Source organism: Antechinus flavipes, chromosome 4 (genome assembly GCF_016432865.1).
Source record: "Antechinus flavipes isolate AdamAnt ecotype Samford, QLD, Australia chromosome 4, AdamAnt_v2, whole genome shotgun sequence".
Taxonomy (NCBI): Eukaryota; Metazoa; Chordata; class Mammalia; order Dasyuromorphia; family Dasyuridae; genus Antechinus; species Antechinus flavipes.
The window spans coordinates 285,616,928-285,641,812 of record NC_067401.1 but is presented as its reverse complement, the minus strand read 5'-3'; the positions used below and the strand labels follow the sequence as shown (position 1 = coordinate 285,641,812).

Here is a 24,885-nt window from a genome sequence, read left to right as displayed (position 1 = left end):
ATAATATACTATAACATTAGACACTAGTTTTTTCTTGAGAAACGGAGGGGGGGGGGTAAATTAATGGTGAATTGATGATAAAAATTATTTTCCAGCATTGAATCAAGGTTAAATTTTAACAGAGAATGTTCAGTATTATTGGCAAACCTTTGAACCTTCCAGCTTTCACTCTGAGCAAGATCATGGGAATAGTTATCTGTTTCTCTGTACTTCATATATTTAGGGGGGAAAATGCATACTAGACTTAGCCAGTTTGTGATCTTAAGTATCAAAGTCTACAGTGATAATTTTGGACAGGGCCTGTGTTTGAAGAAATCAGGATATCTGATTCACATGATCTTTTTTCCTTTATAGACATGACTTTGCATTTTGTTTCAAGAAGATCTTTGAGTCACATCTTAATTTTTGGAATGTTGCTGTGATGATCTGGTTCTAAAAGAAACTCAAAGAAAAGAATGTAGCACCATACTCAAATCTGATTATAGGGTTTTATTGATAGCAACACATACATATCACTGGTGTTAATATTTGCATACAAAAAGGATAGAATGTTATATGAGCTAATTGGCTTTGCTGGCCACTCATTTTCTCAGCTATATTTTCTGGTCAGTGAGCGGCAAAAAGCATACATAGTGATTCTAGAGAAAAGAATCCCTCCAGAATTACAAGATTACAGGCTAGCTTTGTGTAGCCTTGGGTTGGTAGGAAGAAGTGTGCAGGAGAGCCTAGGGAGTCAAAGCTTTTTCAACTGCACAGATCTAAGATGCATAGATTGTATCTTTTAAGTATGAATTAATCTAAATAAGAGTGGACTGGAGTTGGTAGAATTCCTTTGGTGTGAGGCACTGGACTCAAAAATTCATCAGTCATTTTAGTTGTCCCACCTTCCTGTGGGGGAATATCTCCAATTGGATCAAATTTCAAGTCATATAAGCTAGTTTAAAATTAAGTATTACTCATTTGAATTTTTTTTTTTTTTGATCTACTTGAGTGGTATAGGAGTAGATACAGATGAATGATACCTTAAAAAGTGACAAGCAGAGAATCAGCATGTATTAGGCTAATTATTAAGTCACTTAAGAGACCATATTTTCTTATTTTTCTTCAATTATGTGTAAATAAAATTTTTAATTTTTTTTTGTAATTTTGAATTTCATTTTCTCCCATCTCCTTCTACTCTCCCTCCTTGAGAAGGCAATGAATTTAATATAGATTATACATGTGAAGTCATGCAAAACATTTTCTATATTAACCATGTTGCAAAAAAAAAAAAAACAAGAAAAATAAAGTAAAACAAGTGTGCTTTGATCTGCATTAGGACCCCATTAGTTCTTTCTCTAGAGGTGGAGAAGCATTTTTATCATAAGTCCTTTGAAATTGTCTTAATAGTGCTTAGAAAAGCTAAGTCATTCACAGTTGATCATTATACAATATTGCCATTTTTGTGCACAAAGTTCTCTTGGTTCTGCTCACTTTGAATTAGTTCATCTAAGTTTTTCCAGATTTTTTCTGGTCATCCTGCTTGTCATTTTTCATATTACAATAATACTCCATCATAATCATAGATACCACAACTTAGTTATTCCTTATCTGATTTAGTCCTGATTGAAGTCTCCCCAGTGTTACTGAACTTCTCTCGGTTTTTCTGTCTTACAAATTAACTAGATTTGGAATTGGAAAGACTTAAATTAAAATCTCATGTTAGGTATTTGTTAGCTATGTGAGGCTAGTTATTGAACTTTGTCCTTTATCTGTTTTTCAAAATGAGATATTTTCTTCTATTTTTTCATTTCACTTTTATTGTTTCTTGATGTCTCATGGAGTCAATGCCTTCCACTTGTCCAATTCTAGGTTTTAAAGGAATGCTTTTCTTCAGAAAATTTTCTTCTTTTCCCATTTGATTAGTTGCACTTTGTAAGGAATTTTTTTTTTTTTTAAATTGGATTTTTATGCCTCTTATCATTTGACCTACTGTGGGTTATTTTTAGTTGCTATTTTTTTTTTTTTTGTGCCTCTTTTACCAAGCTATTAACTTCCTTTTCCATAATTTTTTTTTTCATCAGTCTCATTTCTTTTCCCAGTTTTTCTTTTGCCTCTCTTATTCGAGTTTTTAAAATCTTTTTTGAGCTCTTCTAGGAATTCTTATTGGGTTTGTTTCCAGTTCACTTTTTCCCCCCTTTGAAGCTTTATTTAAGTTGTTTTTAACATCCTTGTCTTCTGTCTTAATCTTCCCTATCATTGTAGTAACGTGTTATGTTTAGAATCTTCTTTTTTCTAAATTTATTTGGTATTTAATTTTTCTCCAGTTACATGTAAAAATTTTTAACATTCATTTTTAAAATTTTGAAACTTTGCCTCCCAATCCCATTTTTTATCCTCCTTTCCTACTCTCCACCCCTATTGAGAATGTAAGCAGTTCAATATAGATTATATATATGTAGTCATCCAAAACTTTTATATAATAGTCATGTTGTGAAAGAAAACATAGACCAAAAAAACCACTCAAGAAAAATAAAGTTTAAAAAAAACCGTATGCTTCAGTCTGACCTCAGACACCATCAATTCTTTTTCTGGGTATGGATAGATTTTTTAGCATAAGTCCTTAAGCGTTTTCTTAGATCATTATATTGCTGAAAATAAGTGTGCCATTCACAGCTGGTCATCTTACGATAGTGCTATTATTTTATACTCTGCATATCACTTTGCATCATCTCATGAAAGTCTTTCCAGATTTTTCTGAGAGCACTGTTAGGGCTTTTGTTGTTGCTTGCTTATTTTTCCAGCCTGTTTGTTGACTTCTGACTTGTTGATGATAGGCTTTGCTTTTAGGGTGGAGGGGGCACTGTCCCAATTTCAGGTTTTTCTTGCTACTATTTTCAGAACTGGTTCTATAAGGGCTATAAGTTTTTGATGCTTCCAAGGTGGCATGGTCTAACGAGAGGTGTACTCATTGCTCTTCTGGCCTCTGCTCTAGGCAAGTGCCAGTATTCTCTTTTGCCCTGGAACTGTAATTCGAGACTGACATGGTCCTTACCCGCTGCTATCAAAATGACCTCTTTCTGATCTCTTTCTGACTTCTTGCCAACCCCCGTACTATTCTCTGTGAACTGAGACTTCCTAAAATTGCTGCTATCACTTTTGCCATGATCTCTAAGATCTACTGCTGACATTGTCATGCTTGACCTGAGCTGTGTCAGTGGGGGTAGAGAGAGGAGGAATAGATCTGACCATTGTCATGTTATATTTATTTGTTAAGTGTACGTCCACTGTCTCTCCCCCACTCCCACCCCCCCTTTTTTTTTATAAGGGGATCCTTGCACTATGTCTTAAGACAAAGAGCTTTATAGTTCACAAATGTCTCTGGTTATACTAGATGGCTACTGGTTTGTTAGCTGGTTATGGACACTAGTTTTTATTGGTTGTCCCCTTTCCCATTGTCTTTGGGGTCCTGGGGTTTTGTGCATTTCTGAGTTGGAAAAAATCATTTAGTAATGTCTTATTGGGATTCTTGAACATTTGATCTAGTGTGAATTTCAGCGTTTTACTGGAGTACATGTACATGTAGGAGGTACTCTGCCCTCTCATTCAGGCTTCCATAGATTTCTTTTCCTGTCAGCAAAACCAAGACCAGCTTAGAGTTTTTAAAGAACAGTTTTCTTGAAGAAATTAAAAGAAAATACTGTATGTGCTTGAAGTTGTATATGTGTGTAAAATAAAATAGACATACACTGATTTGTATAGTGTATAATGCAGCCAACCTGTAGCCACATTTGAGAATATAGTATATTTGAGAATATTAAACTCTTAGTTTTTTCCCTTGCCTTTGGTGTGAGGATCATATTGGATATATACTTGGATTCAAAGTGCAATTCATTTCTTCTCCAAACCTGTTTCAATTCTCTCTGAAAATGGCCCAAGGTTATTATCTCTGCCTTTAGACTGTACAGCTCTTATTTTTATTGATATCTTTTTAAATGTCTCTTGAGTTACCTAATATATCCAAATATATACTGAATATGTTTTTCTTTTGCTCCCTATGCACCATTATGTTCTTTGTAACAAAATAATTTTAAATTACTTTTAAGAACTAAAGAAAAAAAGAAAGTTTTTTATGGCTTATAATGGCTAACTGTTATACAAGATTAAAATGTGAAACGAAATTTAACTTTTAAACTCAGGTCATTATCAATCACATCACTGAACTCTGACAATTGATTTTCTGCCGTTCACTACTGGATAAAATTGGTGATATGGAGAGAGTAGAGAAATTTTATAACAAGATCAAAGAAAGAAAAGTAAACATTCATACTTGTTTCATATCCAGCAGGTTTAGGCTCAAGTCACACATAGCTTACCACCATATGATCTTTGTAGTATTTGAAGTGGGCTTATTAGCTGAGGGAAAGAATACTGGCTTTATTTGAATTTCTTTGAGAAGAAAAGAAATGAGGATTCTCAAAAACTTCATCTGTGTGTAATACACATCTAATAGTTTTTTCCATAGGACATTTCAGTAAACAGACATAAGGGAAGATAAATTTAGTGTGTCTGTTCTGAAATGTTAAGAACAATTAAAATAAGTTCTTAGATCTAATTTATTTTAAAAGTTATAAAGTTTGGACTAAGACTGAGAGACTTTTAAAAATGGCTTTGCTGCATGTTACTTTTCAAATTTCATTCTTTGTTTTTCTTTTATGAGATAGTTGGAGACTTGCCCTGGGTCATAGTCTCTCAGGCTGAATTTGAGCTCAAGTCCTTCTGATTCCAGAGCAGGTTACTGCTTAGCTGCCCCACATTCTATGTTTGATAAGAAAAAAAAAATAAATCCAATTCTGATTCCTTATGCCTTTCTAGAACACAGTGATTTTTACTTACTTAAAGCTATCATATTTTGGCACTTAGTTATATGTTTTAAACTATCTGCTCCTTATTTCTTGTGTGGGTTGCCTGAATTAGAATATAAGCTTTATAGCAGAGATCATGTTTTACATCACTTTTGCATGTCAAAATATTAACATATATATAGCAGTCATTCTATAAATACTTGTTAAATTAAGTCTCAATTTAAACTATTTATTGACTAGTGCAGTTTCTTAGTGAAGTTTACAAACAAGAAACAAAAATATACTTGGGAAAAAGGTTTGAATGAGAAATGAGAGGGAGGGGCTAGAATGGCTCCAGTTCTTTAACCTAGTTTGTTCCTTCATTTCTCATTTAATAGAGGTAAGTACTTAAGAGAAGCTGAAGGGGGGGGAAAATTGGAAGTAAAGAATTAGAAAATGCTGAAAATAGAGCAAGAACACATTATTTTCATCTTAAGTTCATATTAAAAGAAAGGTTGATTGCACCTTTTGATAAGCTTTTAAAAATTGTTTTGATTTATTGTCTATTAAAAATACAAATACATCTTTAATACTTAAAAGGTACTACTAGGTGCTTTTAAACTATGTTTTTAGTAGTTCTTGGGCAAAGTAAAAATAGCAGAATTTACTTTTTTCATATAATTATTTGGAATCTAGTATCATCAGGCTAACAGATCTAATCTTTTCTGTTGTGGCATTGCTGTTAATTTGTAGATCTAAAACATGCAGACTATCATATTTAATGTGATTTATCTGGTTATTCTTAATTCAAGTTCACTCTATTAGTAAACTGCATTGGATTTTCCTTTCTCATCACTTTGGGTATTAAGAATTTGAGGCTAGTATGTGTTTACAGTATTCTATTGGAATTGTCTTGGGCTGACTTGGTTTATTACAGATTTAGGTTGTCTCATTTCAACTGAACTCTCATGACTTCTTAGTTTTACTGTTCTCTAATAGATTGTTGCACAGTGGCTGTTCTAGATGTCTACTCTCAACCAGACTCTCACAGTATTTTTTCTCCTCACTGTTCATCAAAGGACCTCAAATTTTACATTGCCAGAAAAAAAGTCATTTGCCACGAGCTCCCTCATCCCTTTTTTCTTGTTATCTAATGTCCTCCACTACCCTTTTCTGTATTTCAGTCTCTGATGAAAAGATAACACTTGTTTATTAAAGCTTTTTATTTTCAAATCATATGCATGAATAATTTTTCAACAGTGACCCTTGCAAAACCTTGTGTTCCAGATTTTCTCTCTACTCTCTCCCTTAGATGGCAAGTAATCCAATATATGTTAAACATATGTTAAATCCAATATATGTACATATATTTATACAATTAAAAGATAGCTCTTCTAGTCAGTGTGCCAGCCACTGTGCTTTAACAGCAGATTTGGGACTTTGTGGGAAGAACAAAGATCCAACTGGGTTCTTCACAAAGTAGAATCTCCAGGGGGAACTTGCTAGGGGTAAAGAAGGTTGGGCTTTAGGGATGTTACATGTTGAGGGGGCAGAGAGTCCAGGATGAGGAGGCTCCAGGAGCGGAGAGAAATTCTAAATTGAGACTACTTCATTTGGAAGTCTAGGATCAAAAATCATCAGCTCCTTTGGATATAGTTACTGTCTCTATTTGGAAGGCCCCCAAATACAAGGAATGCATCCAGACCTTTTTTCTTGCTCTTGAACTTCAGTCCTGCTGTTGCATATTTTGAACTGATCATCCATAAACATCTCAAAGTCAATGTATTCAAAATAATATATTCAAAATAACTCAATGTATTCAAAATTCAAAACTCTTCCTCAAACCTCCCTTATCTCCAATCACCATTATTTCATTTGAGGAACTATCCTTTTACTCTTCTAACCTTAGGATCATTTTCAATTTTTCATTCCTCCTTACATCACATTATCTAATAATCTGCCAAATCCTGTTGATTCTGCTTTCATTCTTACTCAGAGCTACTTGAACTAATTCAATATCATCCCTACCTCATGTCACTTCACACTCTAATCAATTTTCCACATAATTGCCAATGAGATTTCTTAAAGTGCCAGTTTGACCACGTTTCCTTCTTCATCATCTGACACTAACATCTCCTTTCTATTATGTCTAGGATCAAAGATAAACTTCATTTGGCATTTAGTGCATCACAACTCACTGCCTTTCCAATCTTCTTAGATGGTATCTCCATCTACATACGCAAAATCCAGCCAGACTGGCCTGCTTGCTGTTGCTCATATGGTATTCTCTCTCTTCTCTCTTTGTTTTTATATAGCACTCTCATTTTTGGATTGTTCTGCTTCCTCAGCCTAGACTCTCTCTGGTTTTCTTTGAGATGTAGCCTAAATGCTACCTTCTAAAGCCCTTTTTGTTCTATGTCCCTCACCTTCTCTCTCCCCAAGGTCTTGTTCCCTCTTCTCCAAGATTATCTTTGTGTACCTACTTTGTGTAGTCTTGTTATATATGTAATGCGTCTGTGTTTCAGTTTTTGCAATGTTAGAATGGAAGCTCCCTTAGGTAGGGGCAGTTTTGCATTTGTCTTTGTATCAGTACTTAACATAATGATTGGCACATAATAGGCACTTCATAAATTCTCCTGGTTTGATTGGTTGGCCCTGCTGAGCTAGGTTTTGGGGTACAAATACAAGGAATGAAAAAGTTATTACAGTCAAGGAACTTGGATTCTAATATGACAAAAATAAAACAGTTCCTGATAAATAATAATGAAGACTATTCATTTAAGTTCTCCTAAGAAGTTCTTTGTTAATAGAAATGAACAGATTATTTTTGTTTAATTGAGTTTTACTATTTTGAACAAATAAGGGGATTGACCTTAATGGCCTTGGTGGTCTCTTCTAGTTATAATTCTGTGATCTTCTGATAGATGTGAACTTTTTAATTCACTGCTGGTTTACCAATTAGCAAATTAAATCATAATGTATATTAGTGGCTTAAGGTTCATAAAGCATTTTCTACACAGCCTGGATAAGTAACAGCAACGTATAGAAGAAGTCAACTAAAAATTGAATTAACTACAATTAATTGTCTACATGTAGCCTTAGACATTTTTGACTAGCCATTTAAATTCTTTCAAATTCCAAGTATGGATACTTTGAAAGCTTTTTATGTGAAGCTACCAACAGATTTCCCTTTAATCATAATTTATTTTTCTGTTTTCTTGAAGGAATTGCATTTGTCTGAGATTATTACTAAGTTCCATTTCATTAGAGAGCTGCTCATCAAAAACCCTAAGTGACCTTGTACATGGGAACATCACTGGCATCTTGTTGCTAGTTCCTAGAAAGATGTGATGTGGATAACTTAGTAACAGAACTAGTTGAGATAATTTCCTCTGCAGTAGTTGAAAATTATACTGTAAGAGACACTTTTAAAAAATAACGGAGAATTGTAACACTGGAAGGCTGGGTACTTGGAAAAAAGTGAACTGAATACCTTGGCTTAGTGACAATCTACATTTCAAAAGGGTCTCAGGACTAAAAGCTTTTTCTTTACTAAATGACTTATCCCCAGATATATTTTAAGTTCATCTAGGTTATAAACTATATCTACAATTATTCATGCCATTCCAGATTGGGTAAAACTAGTATCAAAAGTTCTGAAGGGAGAAGTAATGGCTGGAGCACTTCTCAGCTTATCCTTTATCTTAAGATGCAGATATGGGAAGAAATGCAACCATTTAATGAGAACTTTAGTGGGGCATCCATTTACATCTCTGAGGATTGACTGAATAGAGCATGGCCTGTTAGTATACTTTTGATGTAGTTGCCAGTCTCTTTTTAGATGTACACGTGACACTATCTGAAGAAATATTAGAAACAGCTAGTAAACATTTTTCTGATATCTTTTGTTAAGCTTTATTCAGATGATTACATAAAGAGGTTTGGTCTTTCTGCTCAAGTTGTTGGTGATAATCCAGCCACATATATTATATCTGTAAGCTATTGACTTTAATAAGTCACTTTCTCTAAACTGTATTTAGTGTCTCAGAGTCCAAGTGAAAGGCAGCTTTCTCCATTTGGACATGAAGGGAATATCTGTCTTACATCTATACTGTGATATCCAAATTCTACTCTGGGACTGGGTTGGGATTAATATTAATAATTAATAGTTAAAAAAACAAAACAAAATCTGGTTTCTCTTTTGGAGGGGGGGGTATTCGTAAACTTCTTGAGCTCAAGACCCCCCCCAAAAAAAAAAATATATGTTAACAGTTATTGAGGACATCTCTCCAAAGGCTTTTGTTTAGGTTGCTTAAATCTATCAATATTTACTGTTTTAGGAATTAAAATCTTAGTAATATTATAAAAAGTTTTGATCACATATTTTCTCAAAAAGTTTCAAGGACTCTCAGATTCCCTGACAGTACTTTTAGAACAGATATTTTAGATAATTACCTCAAGCATCTTGAATAATAGACGTCAATATGTTTACAAACATTTTATCATTAAGAGTATATTTCGAATTTTTTTAATGCCATTTCTCCAGTCTAGAAGATTTTCAGTATAAGGACTAAACATGGATAGCATGAACTTAAAAGTTTAGAAATTTTTTTTTCTATTTTAGTCCAAATATATAACCCTCTTGGATAGGAGGGAGAGTAAATATTTCTAAAGACTGGATATTTTGCATAATACAACCTGCATGATCTGCTTCATATTGACCCTAATGCAGAAGCTACCACCCTTACCCCCTTCTTAACTTTTTCCTATTGGCTGGGGAATCCAGGCTTACATTCTAATTTAAATATTTACAGAAACAAAGAATACTAATCAATAACACACTCTTTACTGATTAGGTACTTAAATGCTAATGAAAAGCGGGGAAGCCACAAGAGAGGGAAATTTAAGTTTATCTAAGATAATCAAACACCTGCAGCTTTTAGCTATAACTTAATTTAATATTGCAAGTTAGGGCATAAGTCAAGGCTACATTTCCATAAGAGATCTTCACTCAGTTAACTATAACACTCAGGTGTTAGAGAGACATACTTCATAGGTAATTCTTTGTCAAGAAATAAAAAAGCCCAGCTCATATAGGTAGGTTCCTGTAGAAGAAGGTCCATATAGAATTACATGGACAAGAGAATAGATGAATAAGAAGGGTGCATTTTCTTCATAGAGTTGAAAGAATATGCCCAATAGATGAGGTGTAACATCTAGTGAAGTATATAGTTAGTGCTTTCCATACATTCCTTTATTTGATCTTAATATCCATGTAGAGTAGATTTTATTCTGTTCATGTCCACATGAACAGTACAGTGTTATCCCCATATTATGGATGAAGGAATTGAGGCTAATAGAAATTTACTGACTTGTCCATAATCTTGTATTTCGTATGCATAATCTGGATTTGAAATCGTTTTCCTTACTCTTAAATCTACCACTCTATACTCTAAATTGTATTGCTAACATCAAAGATTTGAGAATTTAAAATTTTAATGATGAATAAAGTATTGATGAGGTACTGGGTAACTAACTAGATGGGATTGGCAGAGAAAGCCTGAAGTATTGATAAGATTACTCCCAGGGGCAAGCAGGAAAGGGCACTGATGAGATCAGTTCAACCTTCTAGTCCCACCTCCTATGAAGGTCTTGTGTAACCTTACCTTGCTGTTTCTAATCAGAAAGTCAAATTAAATTTCTCATGTAAATTTGCCCATGGCCTATACCATCTTTGCTGAATTTCTCTTGGATTAGCTTGCCATTGTGGTCTGCCTTGTTGTGTTGTCTTTCCTCCCATTTCTACTCTATGCCTCATGGTGTCTTTTTCCTTGTTATAGCTAACTAATTCTTTTAGGGTGCTAAACTCCTCTGTAGATTTAGGCTGCCCAGTCAATGGTGTTTTCCCATCTCATGGCATGTTCCTTTTCTCCTGATTAATTATGAGTTCCACTGAAGAACTTGTCTTTTCCATTGTTATTGTTAAAACCCCTTTCCTTGCTAACTATAAACTATATGCTCTCCCAAATTTATTTCATATTTACAATTCCTAGTACCTCTTCATTTTACCTCTTCATTTTGTCTATAACTTCTTCTCATAAATAATGTAATTTTGATAAGGAAAAAGCCCTTTTGAGTTCTTCACATGTGAATTGCTACCAAATCCCATCATTTGGTACCAAACCTCATCATTTGCTGTGCCTACACCAATCTCATCATTTGGTACAAATTGCTCTCCTCAATCTCATTAGTTATGTTTAACAATAAATGGTCTATAAGTTCAACAAGGCATTGATATTCTAATCAGTGATGACTTTTCTCAACTTGGACCTCACACATCACTTTATTTTCTACTTCTTTGACATACTATTAATTCCATGTATTGTAATCTGTATTTGTGTATTGTTTGTGTATCCCTATTTTAGACTGAGCTCCAAGAGGATTCTTGATTATTTTAGGAAGAATGTAAAATGTACAGTATAAAACTGAAAAGCAGTTTTATGAACTAGCATCATATCCTTAATTTAAATTGTGATTCCATAAAATAATAACTAGCATTTATATAATGCTTTAGTGTTTGTAAGCATATGTTGCCTCATTTAATCCTGTAACTACTCTGAGGTAGACAAATTAGGAAATTGAGACAGGTTTAAATAACTTGTTCAGGCTCATAGCTAAAGAAGTATTAGGCAGGATTTGAGCTCTGATCTTACTAATACCAAGTCCAGTACTATCCATTGCATAAAACAATTTTTATTTCTTGACTTGTATTCCTAGAGTTGCTTTGGGTATTAAATTTAGAGTTATATGACTTGTTCAAGGTCACACTGAGACTTGTGTTATCCACAAGTCCTGGTATCCATATATATTTCCTTTGACAATGGTAATGTTCTGTCAATTTTTGTTTTTATATCATTTCCTATTTTTTCCATCAATAGCTTGTTTAATCTTTGTTCTTAACAGATTAATGGTCTGCCTTTATAAATCTTGCTATTGTCTGTTAACATTTTTTTTAAAAGGAAATTATATTTCCCATATTTGGAGTTTGCTATATTTTCTGCTGACTTTTTCCCCCTGAAAAAAATGTTAGTGATTTATAGATGTGAGGCAAATGATATAGTCTACAATTCTGTAATTTCTTTTACTACTAAATCATGTATTCCAGTATACTTTTTTGGATTCTTCCCCTTTGCCTATCTTTATGCTGAAGTTAATTTAATTTGGATGATCATACAAAGTTCTTCATAAGAATTTCTTTTATTTCTTCATTTTCTGAAACACATATTAGCAGATAAGCAAAATAACTATCTTGAAGAATGGAAACAAGATGGTCAGATATTCCACAGAATGATATCCCTCCAAGGTGAATCTGTGAATCACTCTTCCATTTAATTGCAGTAGCCTTTTTCTTCCAGTTTTATTTACTGCAAGAATATATGTCCATTTAAAGTACTGTGGTAGCTAATATTTATAGATATTTTTAAAATGACGGAATTAGTGGCACCTTTCACATCTCCTTTTTTCCCCTCCTCTCTGCCATCATTGCAGAAGTGGAAAGGGAGTGGCCCAAGACTGAGAGCCTTGTATGTTTTGCCATGACCAGATCACTGAAAAGCTTCTTTGGATTTGACAAATCTGGTTCTTGGAAAGCTAACCTAGGCAGTTGCTGGTATCATATTTGAACCCTAATCCAACATGGTAAAAACTTGCCTAAGTTTATCTTCTTGCAGTCTCAACCAGGATAACTTCCATTCCACATTAAGGCAAAAGTAAGACTCTCTAGAGGAGTCTCCATTAACTTAGGAAAATTAGGGAACTCTTAAAATGGAAAAAAGAACTCGTTAAGTGTGAAAACTTAATTTTTGGACCTCGTGTTAATGTTTAACAATATTAGTGATGATAGCTGTACAATCTTATTGTATTTTAGCAGATAATTTGGAGCTTTTTCCTCTTTCCTAATACTTTATAAATAATTGAGTGACCACAAAAGTTTGTAATTAGATGTGGTCGTTTAATAGTAAGGTTTCAGTGATTCCTTTTGTGTTAATCTTGTTCAGTAAGACTTTTAAAATTACCTAATATCCTAACAAAATTTTACTTCTCTAAATCTTGTGTGTTTATAGAAATGTAGTGGATAAAGTAACTCATTCTTGTTAAAATTTGAAGTGTTATATCCAAACACTGTTAGGGTAACAAAAAAGAAAAAGCTAAGGCAGGAAGAAATGTATTTTAAAATACTTGAGAACTAGCCTTTATTATAGACTCTTTGATTTTATTTTTTTGGAAAAAAGAAAATCTTAGGGGAAGTTTTCTTACCTACTTTCAAAATGGTGAAAATTCCATATCAGAATGAGTCAGATATAATCATGATTGTGTGTCAAAAGTTCAAAAGGGAAAATGGAAGGTAAAATGAGCTGAATTGGCATCCTTACCCCAACATTGTACCTGTAAGCTTGATATGTTGTTTCAGAGATTAACTTTATAGACTTCCGTGCCCAGAAGTATGAAAATTCTTAGGGAACTCTTTTCACAGGCTTGATCTTAAGGTATTGAATAAAAGAGAGCAGTTAATCCCTTTTGTAAGGTAATTTGAGAGGAGGGAATTCAAAATGTAAAATCTCACCTGCAGAAAACACTCAGTATTGTAAAGGCCTTTCTGTCTTTAGACACTTACAAAGACTTAATATTTTAATGCGGAAGGTTGAACTCAGTTAAAAAGCCAATAGGTGAAATTAGAGAGAAATAATCCAGTGCTTTATTTCTGGGAATCATCATCCTGCTCTCTGGGGGACCTAATTTTATTCCCTGTTGGGGATAAGAATACTCCTCTGGACAAAAAGCCAGCATCTTTGAATATAAGCTTGACTTTTAGCATAATAAGAGTCTTGTTAGGTGCAATTTTGCTCTTAGTCATTAATACAATGAACAAATGTTGTGGTTACCTGGGAAAGAAAACTCAAGTGCTTTTAAACCTCATGTGAGATTTGGTTTCATGCATGAAGCATATACAACAGCATCTGTGTAGGACTCCAAGTGGTAAGGTATACAGGGTAGAAGCTAATACACTTTGGAAAAAGTTGAGAACACTACAAAATGAGTTTAAGATCTTGAGGACAAAGGTCTTTTTACCAAGCACTGGCTTGGTTGGTAAACACATACTGGCTTCCAGCAGCATTTTTATTAAGCATATAACTAGAATTTTAGTAGGCTTTTAGGAACAAGTTCTATTTTAATGATTCTTGGTTTTGGTTTGACCTTTTGATTCATATTTAATCTCTAAAATCCTTCAAGTGACACTTGATTTGTACCTTCTATCTTTAATACAACTGGTGATTCTAAAAATATTAAACTTATTTAATCTTAATACTATATTTGTCCTAAGAAAGAAAATAGTCCTTTTTAGGTTGCATTGGGCATAATGTAGAGGATTTTCCTCATCTTTGAATACTTAAATTTTTTTGTTATAAAATAAAACAGTATATAAATAGTAAATAACTGATATTCCACATAAAAAACGACCACCAATCCATTGGTTTCTAATTTATATCTTCCCTAGAAGAAAGGAACCAATAGATTGTCTCTAACCTTAAAAGGTAACAGATCTTGAAGGGCATTCATTTGAACTGTCAGAAATTGTGAAAGGCTTCTGTGTGAGATTGCAAATACTACAAGTCCCTAAATGTTTTCTTGCATTCCTATGTAACCTCAGAGCATTAGGGATCATGTTTTCAGTTTTACTTAGACACTTAACTTGCTTACAGCCTGTAAGAACCTGGGTCTGTGAACTTGATCTAATTTGGATGACTGCTTTAATTTCCTGCTAGTGGGAAGACTAAGATAAATGTTCTTGTTTTCAAATTTTTATTCAAATTCTTATTTTCACATTTTTTCACAGCATTTTAGTGATACTGGAAAGACAGTAATGCTTCTCTTCCCCCCCCCCCCCCAACTCTTCCTTTATTATATCAGACATATGGTCTCATATTTGTAATTTAACAAGATAATTGTTTTTAAAAGATTTTTTAAATTGCACATAAACCTTAGCTGAGGGTAGTAAGTAGAATTAGATTGTAATCAATTATTGCCTCCTATACCAGTTATTTTTGTGATAGTTTACTACTTCCTGAAATGTAGGAAAGTACTTAAAATGCACATAGAAGATCTTGTACAGCATGACTAGCCACAGTCAAGAACAGAGACAACTGTCTGTACAATTGTTTAAACTTTGTGTTCTTTAAGTAATATTCTCCTTAACAATTACTATAAAATCTATTACTTTTGTCTTTTCAAAGACAACATACTATCTCTTTAGGCTATCTAACAATTTCCTTCCTAAATCAAGTTGACTTGGCATTTTATACAACTATGTTAATTTGACAGCTAGACATATTTTTCTTCCTTTAAAAAAAAAAGTTAGTTTTTTTTCCAAACATATCACACGAACCTTTAACTTTTTTGTCTTTCAGACAAATCTTCCTATTTTCAAGTTGAAGGAGTCTTCTGTGAGAAGAAGATACAGTGATTTTGAATGGCTTCGAAGCGAATTAGAAAGAGAAAGCAAGGTGAGAATTGGGGTAGAACAGCATTCTTATACCTCTAAACAAAATATTAAAAGTACCAGGCAAATAGTTTTGATTTGTGTTTTCGAGGATGTATCAACATCTTAATAGAAAATGAGGAGCTAAAAAGAATGATTTTTTAAAATGTTTTTGGTTTCATTTTTATTCAGCAATATCTACAAAAATATATGAGATTCCCAGCATGCATGCTGGGCCTACTTAGGGAGAGACATATCTTTGGATCATCTTATACATGTTGATTCCTTTCCCAAAGAGGTATTTCTAGGCCTATTATCATCATAATACCCTATGTAAAATGTAAGCTGCTGCTGCTATTACCTCTATCACAGTTTCTGATTTTCTTCACTAGAGAAATATGGGATAAATCTAAATCTAATAACTTTTAAGATCAACTTTTCAAATTCTTGCATTGAAAAAAATCTTTCTCCAAACAGAAGTAATGTTTTATTCAGATTCTTTTATATCAGTGTTTCACCCAGAATCCTTAGTTTAAAATGTTGTTTAAATATGTATTATTAAAAGTCTAGAGTCTTCTAATGGCTCTATAATCTTGAATTTTAATATTCCCACCATTGATAGCAATCTCAACCCAATCATATCCCTCTCACTCCATTACATTATTATCTTGATTATAACATAGTTTTTGCCAAGTTGAGAATAACGATAACAACAGTATATGACTGTCTTAAATCTTGAACTAAATTTTACATTGAATTGTGTCTTGACTGTATTAAAAATATTCTGTACCCTAAAATTACAAGTGATGGTATGTTGAACCTGTTATTTGAACAAAATTAGTAATGCAGGCTTTCCTATATTACTTTCAGATTTATATCTTGACTTTTCACTGAAGCTATGGGTCTTTATTTGCAATTGCCTAATAGATATCTACATTCAGTTGTCCTAGCATTTCAAATTCAGCATGTTCAAAACTGAATTAGTTTTCTTCCATGCCTTCCTCCTACTTTCTCAAAGAAAAACCTAATTAGCTTCTCTGTTTCTGTTAATGTCACCACCATCCACCATCCTTGAAGTCATCCAGGTGAAAAACCTCAAAGTCACCTTTGATTATTCTCTTCCTTACCATCTTCTTCTCAAGCTAATTGCCAGGTCCTTTTGATTCTGTCTTCATCATATCTTTTGCTTTCATCTTCCCCTTTTCTTTGTCATTTCCTAATGGGTCCTGGTTTAGTCTCTAAAATTTTCAATTCACCTATTAGAATAGCATTCTAACATATTAATTAGTATAGTAGGAAGATCGTTAAGTTTAAAATTGAGAGGATCTGGGTTCAAGTCCTATCCCTGCTACTTATTAAGTTTTGTGATTTTGAAGAAATATTTCATATCTTTTCAATTTTAGTTTTGTTACTTATATAACAATTGTTAGTAAAACTCATCAATTTTAAATTTATGTAATTGGGTCTAGTCTCCCTTCTTCTAACTTCTACATTGTTTGAATGTGCAGACATAAAGAGGAGCACTTTTCCTTCATAAGATAAACCCCTCTATGTGCACAAATAATCCTGTTCAATTTTTTCTTCTCCAGCAGATTGCCCTCTCTATTTGTTCTATTTCTCACTAATCTTCAATTGCTCTTTGTCTACTGGCTGCTTCCTTACTGCTTACAAACATGCTTTTGTTGCTCCCATCTTCAAAAAACTCACTTGACTCAAAAAAGCTGTTACTTGATCCATCTTTTCCAGTTAGCTATAGTCCTATATCTCTTTTACTTTTGTGTCTAACCTTCTTGAGAAGACTATCTACAATAGAAGCCTTCACTTCCTTTCCTTTCTTATTAACTCTTTGCAGTCTGGCTTCCTTATCATTTAATAGAAATTGTTCTCTTCAAAGTTCCTAATGATGCTAAATCTAATGAATGGCTTTTTCTCAATCCTCATCTTTAATTTCTTTCTTGCAACTTTGGATACCACTAATCATCCTTTTTTCCTTCATAACTCTCTTCTCTGTAGGTTTTTGATGCTGCTCCATCCTTCTTGTCTGATTGCTCCTTCTCTGCCTCCTTTACTAGATTTTCATTCATGTCAGGCTTTTTTCTTCTCCCTCTATACTTGTTCATTTAGTGATTTCATTAGCTCTGATGGTTTCAGTTATCATCTCTATGTAAATGCTCTTCAGGTCTACTTTAACCTCTCTCCTAATCTCCAGATTTCACCTCCAACTGCCTATTAAACATCTCAAAATGGGATGTTCCCTAGACATTTTAAATTCAGCATTTTCACAACTGAATTTATCTTTCTAATGAAACTCTTCCCCTCTTCTCTTGTCAAGGATACATTCAGGCTGGAAACCTAGTTGTCTCTCAGTTCCTCATTCTCTCTCATCCTCTTTCCCCCATCCAATCAGCTGTTAAATCCTGCTATTTCTACCAACATAATATTTCTTGTATTGTGCCCTTCTCTTTCCTGAAACTACTAGAATAGGCCCTTATAAGCACATACCTGGACTGTTGCAATAATCTTCTGGTTGCTGTCCCTCCCCAAGTTTCTTCCCCACTCCAGTCTGCCCTCCTCTCGGCTGTCAAAGTGATTTTCCTTTAAAATACAGATCTGACCAGGTCAGTAGTATCCCATAACCTCCTTCCACATATAATAAATTCCAATTGCTCCCTGACCTCTTGCTACTACCTTCTTACAACTTCATCTCATCTAGGTAGTCTTGAGTAGCTTGCTGCTTCTGGTACTACTCCATTTCCCAACTCTTGAGTATTTTCACAGGCAGACCCTCATGTCTAAAATACCCTTCCTCATATCTGCTTCTTGGCTTCCCTGGTCTCCTTTAAATCTCAGCTAAAGTTTTACCTTCATATATAAATGTATATATGTTAACATTTTCTCAATTTAATTCAAAGAATGTGCTTTGATTCTTTGAAATTCTTTTGTTTACCTTCTACTTACCTAAAGGATCATTCTTTTTTACGTTGGTATGTTTTTCATAGAAAAATCCAGATCCTGGAAACTTTAAGCTAAGAGAAACACCCCATCATATTGCAGATGAGAAAACTGAGGTGACCTGTTCATCCTACAAATAAGTAATACTGTTAAAGAGGAGACTTTAGCCTCTTACTACTGTGTGTTTTTGTTTATTTTTTAATTTCAAATTCCAAGTAAGGAAAATATTTTCAGCAAGGCATAGTCCAAATTTAATTTCTTTACCTTATAATATCTTCATCTTACGTTATCTTTTATAGCATTTCCTCTTTGGCCAGGCTTTGTTCTCTCCCCCTCTTTTTCTCTTTAATTGGTGATAAAGCATTTTTATTTTGCATTTTTCCCCCAATTCTTCCAGGCATTTACGCTTTTCCTTTTCTAGTCACCAAAAATTTTTAAGCTTTAAAAAAAAAAATTAACCCTGACATGAGTCAAGCATTTGGTAGTAGGTAGTTTGGTTAGGAGATCTTCACATTTGGAATTTCTTTAAACAGTTCTATAATTGTTCACCTCCAGAATGGAGTGAGAATAATCTTTTCCCCAATTGTTTTCCTTAGTGCAGTGAATGATCTCTGTAAACTAAGAAGATGTGACATTGCAATGAAGGCTCACCCTAGCCTGGGATGAAGTACTCTATAAATCACCACTTCTCAGCTTCAGATCAACATAAACTAAACTTTCTTTTCTTTTACCTCTTCAGGTTGTAGTCCCACCTCTTCCTGGGAAAGCATTTCTGCGTCAGCTTCCTTTTCGAGGAGATGATGGAATATTTGATGATTCTTTTATAGAGGAAAGGAAGCAAGGACTTGAACAATTTATAAACAAGTAAGTATTCACTCTTCTTTAAGTTTAAGGCAAAGTGCAGGTAACTGATACAGTATTAAGCATATACTATTTTCTTTACAGCCTCCAAATATTAGTTTTGCTTATTATATGGAATTTTGCCTTTCCTGTTGGACCTGACAGCCATTTTCTAAGCTTGTGTAACTTTTGCATAATTTAAACTTCAGAAATGTAGAATATCTAACAAGTTGAATGATGGGGATGATGTTAAATATTAACACACTTGAGTGATTGAAATGAGTATCTTTGTGTTGACCTAAGTTTTGTATTTGTTTTGCTTGGTTAATTTATGCAAATTACTACTGAAATTACAGCATTTAAAAAAAAATGCAGTTTTACTTGTGTGGATCTTTCTGATTTAAGGTATGTTCTATCATGAACAATAAAACTTACAATGCACTTGCAATCATTTTGTTTGATTGCAGATGGAGGTATTATCAAGCATGTCTTGTGTGAAGGTGCACGTTTTTCTTTAATTTTCATGGTAAAATGTATTCTTTTGAAACTGTAAGAATAGTTAGGATTGTTTGTCTCAATTTGGCCGTTTACTTTAGAAACCCTTAATATACTGCATACCAAAATTTCTAGCCATGTATTTCATTCCCATTTGAATTGTAGCTCTTTTAAGAGCAAGAGTAGTAGGAAGATTTATAAAAGAGAAAGGACTGACTATAATTGTACATTAACCTTAATAAATAGCTCTCTAGACTTATCATTAACAATGAACATTTTTTCTTTTAAATAGAAGTCTTGGGAAATGTGTTTGGGTTATGTGTATATTCAGTGATTAAAAGAATTTGAAGAGTTTTGATGAATTATCAAAAAGCCAAAAATCGAAAACAAAACAAAGCTAGAAGACTTGCACAGAGCCCAAGAACTGTCTCTGTAGTTAGTTATTGTTACTGTCTTTTGTGAACTTGCTGCCCTTCTGGGAAGGATAATGCAATTCCGTGAGTTTTTCAGTTCCATATATGAGAATGGGTCCTGTTTGAGCTCATCTCACTTTAAATCTCATATACTTTAATTAGTAGTAGTAGTAGCAACCGCAGCAGCAGAAAAGCAGTAGCAGTAACTTTAGTAGATCTCAACTTTAAATGAAGAAAGGGAAAGGGAAATGTGTCTTGATTGAATCTTTTATTTGCACTGGAGACTTTCTTTGGATTTGAGGGAAGGTATTGAATGATGCTGCTTTTTTCATGTTAAGAACTAAGGGTTTGTATAAGCCCAGACTTAGTCTGTTTTCCCCATTTTTGTGAAATTCTATAAATTGAGTCTTTTTTTTTTTTTATTCTTATTTCTAGGGTTGCTGGCCATCCATTGGCACAGAATGAACGTTGTCTTCACATGTTTTTACAAGATGAAATAATAGATAAAAGTTATACTCCATCCAAAATCAGACATGCCTGAATGCTGTAAAAAAAAAATCTATGTAAAAATAAACAAAACTATTACCATGAATATTAGTGATTCATACGCACCGGTAAAGAGGTTCTCGCTAATTTTAGCATGCTGCACAAAAACAGGCCAACAAGCCTCCAGTATACTAACACTCATTATGATGCTCAGTTTTGCTTTGTTTTGGCAGTTAAAACAAATTAATTTGCTTTAGCAAAAATCCCTCTTTCTACCTAAAAAAAAAAAAAAAAAAAGCTCTTGAGTGCCGTTTTAATTCGGTGCACACTACTTGTCCCCTTCTATTATCCGCTGTGTTCCGACTAAAGTTACTGACTTGGCCTTACTGGAATTTGCAGTTTTCTGTGTCACATCTGCTTATTGTGTCTGGTTGACTAAAATGTTTCTCACGCTCTTTTTGATATGCAGTGTCACCTGTTCTAATTTATGTGTAGAAGCATTAGGCAGTTGTTTTCCAGTACCCCATGTGTGAAAGAAACACTTGTGTGCAGAAGTATCTTCCTTCAGGCTTGTAAAACACTTTCTATGGAAGACTAATGAGGGAAATCTTTATATTCTGTATTAAAAAAAACAACAATCAAATTTATATACTAAAATCATTTGTCTAAAAATTTAAGTTGTTTTGAAATAAAAATGAAAATACATTTCTAATGTGTATTGATTGTTACTTTGCTTAAAGTCTTTCTTCCTTTATGATTTTATTACTTCATTTGTTGGGAGGTATTATTTACTAATTACATATTCTCCTTTTTGGGAAAAAAAAGTGGTGATATTAAATATGCTGCTGTTTGGCCTAATTTTTAAAAACATTGTAGTGCATTAAAAAAGCACTCCTTTCAAGATTTATTGAGTAATTTATGAAGTTCTTACTTGCAAAATACTATTGTAACCTGAAGTCTTTGTTTTAAAAACAAAAACAAAAACAACCTTTGAGTTAGGCCTGGTAGTCTTTTTTTTCACCATCTTATTCCAGCTAACTTGAATAATGTATTTGAACCACATACCATAGTTGCAGTTTTTTTCCTAAATCTGTTAAGCCATGTTCTCTCTGTAGTATGATATTTGAGCAGCAAAACTTATTAGCTGTTTTGCATAAGCTTGGGATGTGGACAAAAATGATACCTTTCTGTTGAAGACTGTTCCCTGGCCAGTTCACAGTAGGCATGAGATACCCCTGACTCATCACCAGAATTTTGGAGGAGGGCAACCTCCATCCCATTGGTCATTAGGAAGTATTTACCTGAACTGGATGATAAAGTGGATATTCTGTAAGAATGAGAGAGAGGCTAGTATATGAAATCTATAAGAAGCCACATTGACCTTAAAAGTGAAAAGGCTTATCTCCCTCAAAAAAAAAAAGGTGAGTTAAATACAGATGAATATCACTAAAGGATGCTAATTTCCTTGTAAAAGACCTTTGGGAAATCCATGAAACTGGGATGTATCCCTTGCCATATTAGAAGATTCAGCAAATAAATAAAGGAATTTCTTTGTCATTGCTACCAGACAATTTTTATTGTCTGAAGTTTGAAGCCTCAAATCTTCAACTGATGGCAACATACATTCTTGTACCACATCTATTTGCAATCAGAATGCTTTTTGGCACAAATTGTTGAATCTTATTTTAACTTATGTTTTTCACTGTTTAGATCAAAAAAACTTACTAAGGAATATCAATTGTGAATTTCTGTATAAAATATATAATAAAGTATAAAATACTATTCCTGAATAAGTTGCTTTATTAAAGCACTTATAAGGAAGAACTTCGTAAAGTGTTGATATAATTGAACTTGACTCTATAGAGATGGATCATTGTCATCTTGATTATGACTTTGGAACACTCTTACCCCTGAAAACAAATCACAAAGTCCTTCTAAATTAAATTTTTGATTTTCATGATATAATAAAAACAGAGCTGAATTTGGCATCAAAGGAACTAGGTTTACATTCTAGTTCTGTTACTTGTGACTGTAGGTAAGTTACTTTAAAAACCTCAGCTATAAAAGGATTAGATTATTAGATTAGATTATTCCCCTATTCTTTTCCATGTAAGTATGTAATACTATTAACTATCTTCCCTGGTTTCTTCTTTTGTTCATCTGAGAACCCAAGCAAAAGTACCTACAGGGGAAATGATGAAAGATTGCTTAACTCTATGCTTTTGCTAGTACTATTACCATACTTGAAATTAATGGTTCATGAATGGAGCCATTATGTGGGGGAAGAGGGAGAGTCAATAGTGATGTTATTTTTGTCATAATCTTTCTTGTGTCATGATTTCTCATATTGAAGGGTGGGTTTTTATCCACTGCATTATACCAACTCCTGTAGACCTCAGTTGTGATGGTGATGGAGAACCATGGATTAGGGTGAAGAGTAGACTGATCTCTTTAATTCTTGTCCTTCTCGCTTTCCTAATCAGATTTAAAGTGTGTAAAGAAATTGCTTAAAGGTGGACAGATGCCAACCTCCAACTCAAGTTCAAATGCTTGTGGGACTGTCTGGTGTGACATATTGGAGGATTGTGGGGTTAATGTAAATGTTTGATATTGTGAGAATTTGTGATCCCATGAGATTCGTAAAAAACCTCAAATCTTCAACTGATGGCAACATACATTCTTGTACCACATGTAGTACATTCCATGGTCTTGAATGATAGGGTTAATATGAAGAGAAGCATTATTTAAAGTGTACCTGTAATAGCTCATAAATACAAGTGACACTTGTCAAACAGAAGAAATCAACTGATAGAATAAAAAGTTCCTTCCTGGAAAGACCTTTAAATCATTCAAAGAAATATTTGAAGTTTACCCCTTCCAGAGCATGACCCATGTGGAAAGAAGTTAGAGGAAGAGGCACAAGGTAGTGAAATACAGCATATTTGTCTACAATGGAAGTCTACAGTATATGGCAACCCTTGTGCTACTTGAAATTTTTTTTAAGTGTTCATTTAAATATTAAAAAAAAATTTTTTTAAATACAATTAAACTTTCTCATTTTTTCTGTGAACAAAGTAGATTTTCTCTCCCCAACTTTCCCAATTGTGAAGAAAAAAAAAAAAAGCCTTTTTAAAACAAGTATGCAAAGAAAAGTGCAAAGTATTCAAAACCATTTGAAAAAAATGATTCCTCACTAATGAGAGAAATGTAAATCAAAACCCTGAGGTTTACCTTGGAAATGGGCCAAAATGGCACTAGTCAAGTTCAAGGGAATTGTGGGAAAATAGGTGGTATCCTGATTCCCTGTTAATGGAACTGTGAAATGGTACAATCATTTTTGGAAAGCACTTTGGAATTATGCAAATAAAGTGACCAAAATGCTCATATCTTTTGAACTAGAGATTTCATTACCCAACTTATATCACAGCAAAGTAATTTCTAAGAAAGTGTCCCCATATATTCCCAAAATATTTATAGCATCACTTTTTGTGATAGTTAAAAGTTGAAAGTAAAATAGATGAGCATCAGTTGGAGAATGATCAAAATATGGTACATAAATGTTAATGGAATACTACTGTGTAACAGGAAATGATGTGTATGATGAATTGAGAAGCATGAGAAAATCTTGAAATGATGCAGAGTGAAGCAAGCAGAGCCAAGAAAATAATATATACAGTAACTACAATACTGTAAGTGGAAGGAAAAACATCTAATAATCATAAGTAAATGTAATAGAATAATAAAGATCAAACAGTATACAGCACAGAAGGAAGTATAGAAAAGCAGTGTTGCTTGGAAAATGATGAGTTGTATTTATTTTCAAAAAAAGCAAACTGAAATGGAGATTCATGGTTTTATATTGAATCTTCTCTTTGTATTTAAATTCAAAATGAATATTTTCAAAAAGGTCAAATGGGACTAAAATATATATGAGAAGACACCCTCAATTTATCCCTATTGGAGATGGGATATATATGTGTTAGACACCACACATTTCCAAATTTTATTTTTCCTAGGGCTGAAGTTTTTTCCCTCAAAATTGTTATATAAGTTAGCTCTTTGGGGGCGGGGGGGGGGGGGGAGGGGAGCAGGAGAGAGATACATGGATAATTAAAAAAAATTTTTTTAAACCATGCATGGTTAAGCAAAGCAAATTCTTATATTGGCCAAAGCATGTCAACGTGTGTCCATTTCTCAGGACATAGGCAACATGTTTTGTCACAGGCCTGGAATTATGATTGGATATCATATGGCCCAGAGTTCTTAAGGTTTTTCAAAGTTATTAGTTTTCACAATGTTGTTACTTTATAAATTGTTCTGCCCGTTTCACATTGCTTTA

General features: G+C 33.5%; 1 protein-coding gene across 1 annotated transcript in view; it reads left to right on the top strand.

Annotated features, from left to right (window-relative positions):
- Positions 1-21,251, top strand: part of SNX3 (sorting nexin 3) — a 39,221-nt gene extending 17,970 nt beyond the window's left edge. Inside the window, exons 2-4 of the mRNA XM_051997493.1 lie at positions 15,290-15,385; positions 19,052-19,176; positions 20,496-21,251. Coding sequence (XP_051853453.1) covers positions 15,290-15,385; positions 19,052-19,176; positions 20,496-20,601 — 327 coding nt within the window. The 3' untranslated portion in view covers positions 20,602-21,251. The remainder of the gene's footprint in view (positions 1-15,289; positions 15,386-19,051; positions 19,177-20,495) is intronic.
- The last annotated feature ends 3,634 nt before the right edge of the window (positions 21,252-24,885 follow it).